Here is a 12,904-nt window from a genome sequence, read left to right as displayed (position 1 = left end):
ACTAATACATGAAACTTTACCTTGTCTGTTGAGGCATATTTGCCAATAAGCATAGGTAGATAAACAACATCTTAAAATCTTCCTTCTTAAAAGAAAACAAAAAAATATTAGTTTTATGTCTAATAATAATTTGAATTAAGAAGTCTTTAACAAATGAAAAAGTAAAACTATCCCCAAAATAAAGGAACATGATGTTTGTTTGTTTGTACCGAAGGATCTTGCTAACAGCTGAACCGATCGGGTTCTCCTTAACAGGATAGCTTCTCATGGGTCCCGGGAAGGTTTATAACTATTTTGGGGGAGGGTACCACCAATCTTCCAAGAAAAATCTCCCCAGAATTTTGTTAACTAAAATAAAAAAATGGGGTGGAGGTCGACCCAACCTCGCAATTTTTTTTTACTTTTTTGATAAATTTAAATTAAAAATAAATGGGTTTTGGGATTCAACTCCCCCCTCCTCAAGTGCCCCTAGAGGCCTCTATTACGCGTATAAATTAATGAACTAAAAGTAAAGAATATATTCATATTTCACTATTTCAGTTTGAATATTTGTACATAATCAACTAGGTACCATGTATTTTTTGTATAAAAATGAAAATATGGAGAGAAATTTAACTTTTTTTATGAGGACTTAACTCTCAGTAAGAGAAATCATAAAAACGGTTAAGCAATTATAGAGATCTTTTGAAACACACAGACATCTTTTATCTTTATATATCTAAAAATCTAACCTCGGGGATAGCTTCTGTGATAACTTGATGGAAAATCTAAAAAAATAACCCAATTAGACAAGAAAATAGGAACAAATCAATAATCTTGAGTCCAGTTAAATCTTTAATAGCATAATATACACCAATTAAAATCTAAAATACAAAAGATTATCAAAATAATCCTGTTATATAAAGTAGTAGGTTTTTTTTTGTCTGTAGCTAAAGATTTCTATAACTACTGAACTTATTGAGTTCTCCATTTTATGGAAGCTTCTTTTAGGTCCCTGGATGGTTTTAGGCTATTAAATTTTTATACCTATAGTTTGGTTTTAGGCTATTTTCATACTTTCCTTCAAATTCAGAGCTCTTGATACTGGGAGCGCAGCCGCTAATAATTCTAAAATACTAAATTACCTTAGTGAAGGCTATATTGTCTTCAAGAATACTGATTAAGTTATGCACAGTCGCTGACCGCAGGATCTCGAGGCAGGGTTTCTCCTAAAAGTCAAATATTAACAAAATAATAAACATGAAGGGCTACATCACCAATTACTTCATTGGACCAATATGATCAATCCAACCACATTATTGGTTGGAAAGTGTAACCATTTCGTAAGAAAGACTTTTTTTATTCATATAATTCATCTTTAAATAACTGAAATAGGACATATACTTGTTTTGGGAAAATATAAACTCCCAATATTATATTACTCTTTAAATGTAATTGAATTATATGGGACAAAATGTAAACAAAAATATTTATCCTCTAGAAATAAAAGAAAGAAATATATGATAAAAATAAAAAAATCAAGAAAACTTTACAAGAACATAAATATTTAGGTATCATGCCCTTTGGTAAGAGAAATTTTCATAAAAATATCCTAAATAAAACAAAAGAGATTATAACATTTCCCAGTACCGACAGACTGACAAAGTTTATTATACATTAGCTTCTCTACTATAAACCTGTTCAATGTTGTTGAATCTATCCATGAAAACAAGGGTCTCAGTTTTCTGTAATTCTAGATCTGCTGCCTGGAACACTGCTAGGCTCACTGTTTCTACCAGATCCTAAAATTATGTGTGTGTGTGGCAACAGATCCATAGTGTGTGTGTTGGCAATAGTTCCGTAGTGTTTGGACCTAAGTAGTCATGGAGTAGGATGAGACACTTTTGTATAGCTACTAGGGCCATCTCTATCTCACTATTCCTTGACACATTATCTAATAGGCGAGAATAGAATACTAAACAATCCCACACACTAATTCAAAATTAAAATAGCCCTCAACCGTTCCGATACTTATATGAAGATTTGCAAAAATAGTTAGCGAGATTCTATTTTTAGTAAGGATATATAAAAGAAAAATGCTCATTTATCCGACTTCATTTTTGGGTATTATCATTAATGTTATACAAGGAAATTACCTTCAATGCATCTTTAGTGCTAGAATCCAGTTTGGAAATCTTCAGGTACAATCTAAAATAAATTTTTTTGTATAGTCACTTTCGTGACAACGCCTCTTAAGGAGCGTTTCATCGTATTTTCACAGTATATTTTCTCCTATTTCTAGCCCCGGCGAGGTCAGTTGATTTACCATGCGGGGTCGGTTGCCTAACCCTGTGGGGCAATCACCTAACCTAACCTAAAATAAAATATCGAAAGCTACTGTAAAAATTCGACAAAACGCCTCTTACGAGAACTTGTCACGAAAGGGACTATACCCCAATTTTTTATTTAAATGTTTTGAATCTAATTCAAGGGCGCCCAATTCAAGACATTTATGCTATATCTGACACGTGACAATAATTAGGAGGAGGAAAAATGTCTAATTGTTATGCAATGAATAGTAATGGCTTCCCAAAAATGGAATCAAAGAGTTGTTTGTTATTTGATATACTTGTATGTTTTTATGATAGAGCAACAAGTTTAAGTAAATATGAACAATGTGGTCCTCGGAAGAGTATATCTTAACTGTGTACCTTATTTCAAAGTCGTCAACCGTTTTGCTATAGTCTAAACAACAATCACAAATAAAATATTAAAAGGATTGGACATTACCTGATAAACTTTAGGATTTTGGATTTGATAACTTTAGTTTGATCAGGCTCCAGTTTGTCACCCTAAAATAATCAGTCAAATCAGACTTTTAACTTTAAAGAATATATTATAATTTATTACCTATAGGTAAATTTAAAAAAAATCCTTATGGCCAAAAACAGGTAAAAATTCATTACCATGAAAAGTTAGGAATTTTAAACAAAAGTTTTGCAATCACACGGTTGGTAATCTAAAGGGTTTTTGATCATATAATCATGCACGTCATAAAGAGATACACCAAAGTAACATCTAGAGGTGTATTCTGTCATCCTGGTTATAATAATAAGGGGGATGCTTGAATCCTACTCGCCCCTTGAAAAATGTCTTAAATGCAATGTTTCTTCGCATATGGAATAAATTGAAAAAATAATTGCTTTACCTTTTGTGAGTAAACCTTCAGGAGGTTGACAAAGTTGACCGGAACTACCTAAATAATACAGTTTTAATCATTCTTTGGTTTTAAAGGAAGGCAGGGGTGTATATTCTGCACACGATTTATTTTTTTCCTGCTGCAAAAAAAATCCATCATCCCTTAAATTAAAAATTTAATTTATCATCATTTTAAGTGATTTTTGTGTCTCTAGATGAGAGGACAAGAAACATTTTTGCTGATTTTAAAAATATTTTTTTTTATGACATACATCAATTTATCGGCCATTGGCTTTTCCCTTTATATCCCTGGGCCATATTATCTATACGTTTAAGAATCAACATAATTTTATTTATGACAATCTACCTCATCAAACATTTCCAAGAACTCGTTGTTGAAACACAGATTGGCAATTTCCCGTTGAATATCAAGGACACGGTCTAATAAATGCAAAAAATAAGTGAATTTAATTGTTTTCTAGTGAAACTAAAGTTGATTTAAGTTTCATCTTTTATTTATATTGAATTTGTGCTATTACCTAAGTTTAAAATTTAAATCTAATTGCCCAGAAACCAGGCACGATGAGAAGAAAATTATATTTAACTAAAAAAACAAATTTTAAAGTATTCTTGATAAGATGCACAAAAATAATACCATTTATATAGGGGTATATTTTTTTTACCTGCAAGATTAAGGTTTGGAATGATTTGAAGCAGGAAATCAAGAACACGTTTCAGAAACTTTTCATCCACTTGTCCTGATATTAAGATAAAATATTTTTTTAATTACATTTGATTTTCACCAGAAATTCGCACATAAATGTCCAGAGAAAGTGTACTTAGTCGCGCCCTTTGCCCTATAGCACTGAAATAAAACATTGAGAGATTATTATGGAAGTCTTTAGTAGTCTATTTATATGCAAAATATGTCCAATAAGATCTCTTAAACAGCTAGATATAATATTCTAGAATAAAGAACGATCCACCTTTTTTCATTAAAAACAAACATAAATAAGAAAGGGAACCATACAACTTACTTACTAACTTAACTAATATTTTTAAGCATAGGTAACCTGTAAGTAGGACCCCTTCTAGAACAGCCAATACTTCCTCAGTACACCGTTCCGCCAGTCGTAGGCTGCTCAAACTACAAGGTTGTTCCCTGAAAAAAAAAATTGTTTTTTAAAACACAAGGGTAAAAAAAGATAAAGAAATATAATTAAGTAACAGTATGTCTGTCTGTACCGAAGGATCTCGCTAACAGCTGAACTATATAGTTCTTCTTGACAATGTAACTGCCTGTAAGTCCAGGGGTGGTTTTTTACTATTTTGGGAATGGGTACGTACATCACCCCTCCCAATAGAAATCGCCGCTTAATGGGTATCGGGGTGGAGGGTTGACTCCTCCCCTCAAGTGGTAAATTGATAAGACCATGAATGTGCATCATACTAATAAAGATAAACAATTTAAATAAGTTTATTTCAATCATACATTTAAAGCTACATTGTAAATATCAATAAATATCTAAATATGACTTAAGTAGGCATTTGTTTAAAAATTAAAGGCTTATATTACTTTCATCTAATCTCTTTCATTATAAAAGATACAAAAATTTGAAAATAAAAGAATACCTTAATATCACAGGCACAAGTTGTACGTCTACCCAGGAAATCAGATCTTCAAACTTCTCTATCAAATCTTTCTAAAAGAAAATATTTTGTTTTGTAAGAACATACCAGAAAATAGACGAAAACTAGATTTAATTTTAAAATTGAAAACACTTTAGTATTCTTATACCTATTTATTTTTAAAAGATTAATTTTGTCTATTTGTAAGTTTCTAAGCAACACCAAACATACTGAACAATGCCTCCTACCTTTTGAAGTCCAAGAACGACATTAAGCTTGAAATGAAGACCAACAAGACTGGAATAATCATCAATTCTCTGCTCTGATATATCCACATCTTCTCCCATTTTATCCTGATTCATTTTAATGTTATGTTTACAAAAATAAACCAAATGCCACATTAATAATGATAGGTATTCAAAAAAAATGATTTTTCTTTTAAATATGGTTCTTGGATACTTATAGTGTGTCATCATTGGGGATGTACATTTTATTTACCCTTTAGATCCCTGTTAAATATGATAAATTTTGAGAGAAAATGTTTAGGTGTAATCTGTAATATAATATCATATGCTTTTACCTTGTTAGAAACAATCCCTACAGAGATCATAAAAGGTAACCCTAACTATGAATTATAAATAACCATCCCCCCCCCCCAAAAAAAAAAAATCTTACCTGAATTAAATTAAGAACTTGGGCAGTAGATTGTGTGAGCTCAATAATTTGCGCCATATTTTTCTTTAAAAGAATCATCCTAAATAATATACAACCTCTATAGGAGACATGCCGAAGAAGGGTGTATCTACCCACTTAACAGGGTAGGGGGAGGGGGGAGTTAAAAAATAACAACCCCAAAAGTTCATACCCCTCTCGATTTTGAATAAAGTTGGTTGTCAAAATTTTCGGCTGTGATTTGACAAAACCCTGTGCAAATATTACAATTCCTTCCTTAAGACATACTAACGTTTATGTCTCTCATGTTAAACAAAAGAATCTAAGCAACGACTGGGCCGAATATGTTCTGCTTAGCAGAACCAAAGGCTTCTGTGATTGCCTTTGATTGGCTTCAGGCTTTTTTAAAGTACTCAAGTACATATGAATAGTTTAAAATTTTGATAACAGATCTATTGTATAGAATATAAAGATAACTACATCCCCCCTTTTCCAATTTCCTTTTTTGTCTGGTAGCAAATTGTTTTGTTACTTGGCTGTGTTAATATTTCCGACATCATTGGTTGATTTTCACAGACCCATGGGAGATTCGGCACAAGGTCATTGAGATAAGGAAATAAAGTTATCCCCTCTAATATTTTGATAGGTCATTTACAAAACTAAATGACTTACCTTGTTGTTTCATTGTCTAGAATGAAATTTGCCATATTAATTGTCTTCTGTAGGCTTGGCTTATCTGTATCTGGCTCCCTAATAAATATTATGGATTATCAATTTAAACATTCTTAAGGTTCTAAAATATCTAAAACATTTAGAAAAGTTAATATTGTGAAAGATACAGGGAGGAAGAGGAAATTGGATTGTAAATTGCACTAGTATCCAAAGTTTTTTTTTTTATACGCGGTATCTTTTTACTGGCTAAAAAAGTAGTAAGCAAACTTTATAACCGATAATTTTAATCTGCAGACGGGCTAATTTTATTTTTCGAGCATTTGTGGTAAGACGGCAGCATACGGACAAGCCTTTCATAGAGTTGCTATGCTTTGGCTTATCAAATTACAATCCTATTATCACCATTTCACCCTGCCCCTCCGGGGCCTTGCCGATACATCACAAGCAGCGGTCAAATTGGACATCTCTGATAGTGTGAGGGGCGCGGCCCCTCTACACCCCAAGCCCCAGTTACCTGCCTTGCCGGGAGATGTCTACACCCCCTTGCCGCAGCCGGACCTTCCCCTTTCTCTGCCATCACCTGCCTACCCCAAGGAGGCAGCCTTCCCTCCTACCTTTGCGCCTGTGGACGCAGCCCCCAGCTCAAAGGAATCCATCACCAGCTACCCCTCATCATCTATTATTATACTTCTATTTGCTATATAAACCTGTATATCTTTTGTAATGGATCAGTTCAAAATATATCCTTTAATCAGTAACTCCTTGTAGTTATTTATTGGTAGGATCTTTAAGGCTAGGGGCTCGTTTGAATCGAACTCGCTCGGTAGGGTTGAATTGCTTCACCCCGAAATACCACACATTGTCTTTTTCCTTTAGATCCCTGACAATTTTGAACTAGCCCCATTGAGTAAGATATGTTAGTACCTGAATTGAACTCCATGGTTGGGTCTCACTGGGGTAGGGGAATCTACTTCCTTCCTCACCCATTCAATCAATAATTCAAGCACCTGATTAAACATATTAATAAGAATTATGATAGTTGTTATGTTTGATTTTTTAGAATGGCTCAAAACCAGTTTTAACCATAAATGAATTGGACTCGGAGCTTTACTGATAAGATTATAAAAAAAAGATTCTGTTCCATTTCCTGAAGTACATATTACCTATTTTAAACTGTAATTTAATTGATGTTTGTTGTCAAATAAACTTTAATCAATAGATTATCATAATAATAAAACTAAGGGGAATTGTTTGTTTGATTAGCCATAGTTTTTACAAAGTAAAAATTCGTATAACATGACTTGTTAATTTTCTTTGAATATTTGTTGCTCATTCTTTGAAAAATTATTGAGTAGCTTTACAAGTAAAACAATAGAGGGGGAATGAGTTTAATAACTGTATATCCCTTTCCCGAAGACCGCCTGTGCCGACATTGAAAATCAACCAATAACGTCGGGAATATTAACAAAGCCAAGTCGCTAAAAAGAGCAGAAAGCAATTGACTAGCTGACGAAAAAGATCCTCAACAGAGGAGTCTGATAGTTGCCTGGTTATACATACACTTATATATTTATAGATTTATTTTTGAAAGAAGCAGTACAGAAGTAAATTATTGAGTAGCTTCACTATTGAAATATTACCTCATCCCCCCTCCGCCAGTTGACCAAGGCTTCCGCGTGCACTTGGAATTTGTTATTCTTCTTCAACTAAAACATGAAAGATTAAATTAAATGGAAGACTAGTTATTTCTCTCATCGTATTATAAACAGCTTTCCGCGGATATAAAAATGTACAATTATATAAACTTATATCTTATGATTGTACATTTTAATATTAGTAGAAAAATGGCTATAACACAATGATATGCATAGTTTTTCAGTTTGGCTGAGAACCGGTTCTAATCCATGGGATGTCAATCGGTTTCGAAGCAAAACTAGCATAAACATTTTCAAATGTGTGGATTGTACAATTACATATTAAAAGCCCTATAGAGACATTAGGCTGTTTATTACACTTGTCCCCAAAGTTTTATAATAGCGTTTTCTTATTTGTTAATTAAACAACTTTGGGGACTTATATTGAATTTTGATTGGTTGGTTCATTATGCTGAAGGAAATTATACAAAAAATCGCTTTTAAAAATTGATATAAGTCAGGAAGGAAGGGGACAATTGGCTGTTTATTACATTAGTCCCTAAAGTTTTTAAAAACGTTTTCTTATTCGTTGGCTTTACAACTTTAGGGACTTATTGAATTTTGTTTGGTTGATTCATTATGTTGAAAATTGTAGACAAGCTTCGCTTTTAAAAATCGATATTAAAGTCCCTACTCATTTGAATTTATTCTAATTAAAAGGGACACCTGATTTTTTAACATATGTTCAACATCTGTAATTAAATTAGTTTGCAATACAATTCCATGTGCAGTGTTACATGTCAGGCGGACAAAGTTAATTAGACTGTGTTAATATTAAGTTTATTAGAATGTGTTACAGATTAATTAAACATATAAGGATAGTAAAAATTACATATTTTTTTCATATATGATTCTAATTATGAATATATCAGACTATAAAATACATAATAAACTAAAATAAAATTGATATAAAGCTATTGAAATAAAAATATCGTGGCTTTTTATAAAGATTTCAAAATATTGATAACAAGTCAATTTATTGTTATTGTTTTTTTTTATGAAATGCAGAGACTGAAAAAAATGACTCAATTATCCACAAGATTTTTTGTGAAAATAGTTTGTTTTAGTGGTGTTGTTAATCTAATATTATATGCTTTAATACCCAATCAAGAATGTGGTTCATTTCAACCAATCAGGTATAATATAAATCGTTATTAAAACTTTTGTAAAATTAGAGTCGGAACGGTTAGATCTAATAGTTAATTTAAACATGTTAGAATTGTCCTATCGATTTTAAACTTTGCATGATGGTTCCTTTAACAGTTGGGTAGGTCATCATATTATTCTAAATAATTACACTAAAGCAAAAAAATATAGGGGGGCGGGGTTAAATAACTGTGTGTCCTCTTTCCGTGGACCCTGTGCTGACTTTGAATTGGTTCTTTGAAAGTCAGCCAATAGCGTCGGGAATATTAACACAGCCAAGTCGCTACAAAAGAGCAGAAAGCAATTTGCTAGCAGACGAAAAAGGTCCGTAACAGGGATGTCCAGGTAGTTGTCCGGTTATTCATCTATACTATAGATTTATTATAATTAATATTCTTATTTATATTTCAGTGAGTTACCGAGCTATTCAGACAGGAAAGTAATTTTTGAACATTTTCTTTTCCAATATTTCAATTTTAAATTTTCACTTAATTTTTAAAGGCGAATATTTTCTATACTTAAGGTCGGTCCGCCGTACGTCCGTCCGTCCGTAATGGTTAACTTTTTTCGTTAATTTAGATATGTAAGAATTTTCCTATTGATTTCAAACTTTGCATGCTGTTTATATAACAGTGAGTTAGGTACGGTTTAGGAAGCGTAGTAACCATATCGTCGTTACCAGAATGTCCATACGTCGTTTTAAAACATGTTGATTATTAACCTTTTGGACAATTTTTTTTATATGATACAATTATCCTATCAATCTTATTTTTGGATTACTGATTCCTATTAACAAGGTAAAATGTTATATATTCTGCTTATTCAGTTATGACTTTCCGTCACTACACTTAATGTTCGTTTGTCCTACCATTTCAGAGCTTTGCTCTTATGGATGTTGTCATCCTTGTCTACAAAAATATCATTAACTTGAAATTTTTCATGAAGATATTTCAAAAATTAAAGAATGGCTTGTTTAGAGTTTATAAGAACAGATGGAAAATGGTAAGAATCTTTAAATATTTCATCCCTTCGGTGCTTTCCCATAAAGTGCAAGTAGAACAATAAACACTCTTCCCTCATTTTCAAAACTTACCTATTTTTAAAATAAATTAAAATTAAGGGGGAGGGGACAGTTAGTGTATTTTCTCTTCCTAACTTCTTAGGGAGGAGGGGTTGCTAATGTTACGCTTTTAATATCGTACCTTGTTGTTCTAGGAATCATTTTTTCAAAAATCAAATATCCAATAGGATAACTATATCATACAATAAATTGTTATCAGAAAACTAAAAAAACCATGTTTTGAATGGACGTACAGACTTTCAAACTTTATAGAGTTGATACTTTTCTAATTCTTACATGAATCAGCATGCAAAGTTAAAAATCAATAAGACAGTTCAAAATTCCTTAATTAGCTATCCGTTACATACAGACGGACCGACCTTGATAATAAAAAAACTTAGTTATGAATATAAGATCATAATTTTAAAACATTTTTTAAAACCTGCTGGTTATCGCGTTGGGAGTTTGCTCTATTTGAATCAGCTCACATCATTTGTTAAGCTAAATTTATATTTTAAGGTCCAAGACACTTGCATTGAATATGAACAAGAGCTTACAAGACAAATTGTTCTCATGTTTGATATGGTTTCTGGACCAATAGGTAAACTTTAATATGTTATTACATGCTTAAAACCCAGGGATTTAAAGGGATAAGCCAATCACCGATAAATTTATGAACATCCCCAATGATTAAACACAAAATTTCCGGTTCTGTAGATTAAAATTAGTGGATGAAACGATTGGACACTTAACTTGATGAACTCAATTAATATTCAACAGAAGTTCCCAACGAATGAGAAAACTTTGGGGTCTAGTGTAATAAACAGCCCAATGTCTCCTCCCTCCCTGATTAAAACCTGGAAGTAACAAACCACCATCTGTAGAAAAAATACCATTAAATTATAAATTCAATCAATGGTAAAATAATTGTATATTAGGTCTAAATGCAGATGTCCTAGTAGACAGAGACAGAAAATTTTACTGGTGTAAGGTAAAAATGTTTCACTTATTATTGGTTTAATCCAAATATCAGAGACGTCCATGCTTTTTATTTTAGGGGGGTAAAATGAGGGATTTCTAATGGTTAGCTCCTTTCGTTAGTTTAGGCATCTGTCCTATCTATTTCAAACTGGATGCTGATTTCTGAAACAATAAGGTACGATTTACAAAGCGTTTCATGCAAGTTAATGAGTCCATTTTGGAACAGTGATTCCTTTGATAATAAAGTACACTATTCTAAGCAAAGCATTTCTAAAAATAAGTTAAAAAATTGTAGGTTTGTCCTTAAAAATTATCTTGTATTTACGTAATATTGCAACAAATTTATGTACAATTTTATTAAGACTGATATATTTAATAATTTATATTCTGCTTATTAAGTTTTGACACTCTACAAGATAAGTTAATGTTTATTTGTCCTAACGTTTGACTGGATCTTGTATAGAACTTATTTTAGGTGCCTAAAGCAGCTAGTTCAAGTTGGACAAGTCTGTTTTTGTCTGATAAAAGTATTATGGAACAAATTCAACGGTAATATGATAAAAATTTTAAGATAATTAATCATGAAATGAAAGTGATGAGTTTGGACACAATGAATTAAATTGTTTATTTGTCAAAATTCTAAATCCTTTATATAAAGAAGTAATCTTTTAATGTCTGTAGCGAAAGATCTCACTAAACGCTGAACCGATATAGTTCTCCTTTACAGTGAAGCTTCTTAAAGGTCCCAGGGTCAATCTTTATTAAAAGTCTGCATATGGTTTTAGGATATTTTTCTGCTCTTCCATATCCCTGCTAGTTAATTATAAAGGGAGTGGGATGAGTTTGAACACATTGAATCAAATGGTTTATTTGTCAAAATTATAAATCCTTTGCATAAAGTAGTAATCTTTTTTGTCTGTAGCAAAAGATCTCCTTTACGGTGAAGCTTGTTAAAAGTCCTTAGATGGCTTTATTAGGCTATTTTTTTATAAATAAAAATCTGGGTAAAGTTTTAGGTTATTTCTCTTCCTTTCATATCCCTTCGATTATAGAGCCCCTAGATGCTAGGGGTGTAGCCGCTTGTATGAATTAAAGCATAAAATTTTACTACACCGCACTATTTTATTTTAAATAACTTATGATTATGATTTTTATTTACTTTTTTTCCATCTAGACCAGAAAACTTGTCACTGGGTGTGCAGCATCAGAAATTAAGGAATAATGAGAGTACAATTAGTTTAATAAATATTTATTATTTTCTTCCTTTAATATTTTTTATATGGCTTCGAAACCGATTAATATCCACTAGAATTGAACCAGTTCTCCGCCATTCTAAAACAATCATTTATTGCATCGTATAACAGACAGTTTTACACCAATATCAAAATAATAATCGCAAAATCAATACAAGTTTAGCTAGGAAGGGCCTAACTAAACTGGTTTTAATCTTATAATTTTTCACTTTAATATTCACGGAAAGTTGTCTATAATACGAGGCGTTGCTCACAAAATAACGCACTAATCATTGCTTCTTGTTGTAACGATGTGATATAGGTAATCTTTCCTATTGAAAAAAGGAAATTAATAAAGTAAATGAAAACTTTTATAATTTTTATATGATTACACCATGTATTTTGCATTTTAATTTCACAAAAACAACATAAATATTACTATTAAACTAACTGTATGCTATATTAGATCAGTAATGCCACCTATTAAAGACCCAGAAGAATATAGAAACATACAGGAAAGCAGTAGACATTAAACAAAATTTAGTACTAGCCTTGTAAAGCTATGATTCCTAGAAGATATGATGAAAAATGCTCCCCTCCCCAATGAAAAGACAAGATAGATTAGATTCAGAGAATTTGAT

The 12,904-nt window shown here is 31.8% G+C and overlaps 1 protein-coding gene and 1 long non-coding RNA gene across 4 annotated transcripts in view; one reads left to right on the top strand and one right to left on the bottom strand.

The window, feature by feature from the left end:
* The window catches only part of LOC145323628 (condensin-2 complex subunit G2-like), a 40,428-nt gene that overhangs the window by 2,360 nt on the left and 25,164 nt on the right, over nt 1-12,904 (bottom strand). For all 3 annotated transcript variants that reach the window (XR_013881028.1, XM_080166023.1, XM_080166024.1), the window contains exons 26-41: nt 7,791-7,856; nt 7,075-7,157; nt 6,151-6,228; nt 5,482-5,560; nt 5,055-5,159; nt 4,810-4,880; nt 4,251-4,339; nt 3,861-3,935; nt 3,545-3,618; nt 3,188-3,235; nt 2,770-2,831; nt 2,136-2,187; nt 1,677-1,781; nt 1,125-1,208; nt 732-767; nt 21-85 (exon numbers count right to left, since the gene is read on the bottom strand). Coding sequence is in view for 2 of the 3 variants with exons in the window: in XM_080166023.1 (XP_080022149.1) it covers nt 21-85; nt 732-767; nt 1,125-1,208; nt 1,677-1,781; nt 2,136-2,187; nt 2,770-2,831; nt 3,188-3,235; nt 3,545-3,618; nt 3,861-3,935; nt 4,251-4,339; nt 4,810-4,880; nt 5,055-5,159; nt 5,482-5,560; nt 6,151-6,228; nt 7,075-7,157; nt 7,791-7,856 (1,172 nt within the window). In the remaining variant the exon portion in view is untranslated. The remainder of the gene's footprint in view (nt 1-20; nt 86-731; nt 768-1,124; nt 1,209-1,676; nt 1,782-2,135; nt 2,188-2,769; nt 2,832-3,187; nt 3,236-3,544; nt 3,619-3,860; nt 3,936-4,250; nt 4,340-4,809; nt 4,881-5,054; nt 5,160-5,481; nt 5,561-6,150; nt 6,229-7,074; nt 7,158-7,790; nt 7,857-12,904) is intronic.
* Nucleotides 9,972-12,796, top strand: LOC145324032 (uncharacterized). Its single transcript, XR_013881174.1, has 5 exons — nt 9,972-9,992; nt 10,570-10,651; nt 10,989-11,041; nt 11,507-11,580; nt 12,730-12,796. It is a non-coding gene; the product is annotated as an uncharacterized LOC145324032 (long non-coding RNA).

Source organism: Acartia tonsa, chromosome 7 (genome assembly GCF_053477335.1).
Source record: "Acartia tonsa isolate MP-2025a chromosome 7, ASM5347733v1, whole genome shotgun sequence".
Classification (NCBI taxonomy): Eukaryota; Metazoa; Arthropoda; class Copepoda; order Calanoida; family Acartiidae; genus Acartia; species Acartia tonsa.
The sequence above is the reverse complement of the archived record's forward strand: the minus strand, read 5'-3'. Positions and strand labels throughout refer to the sequence as shown.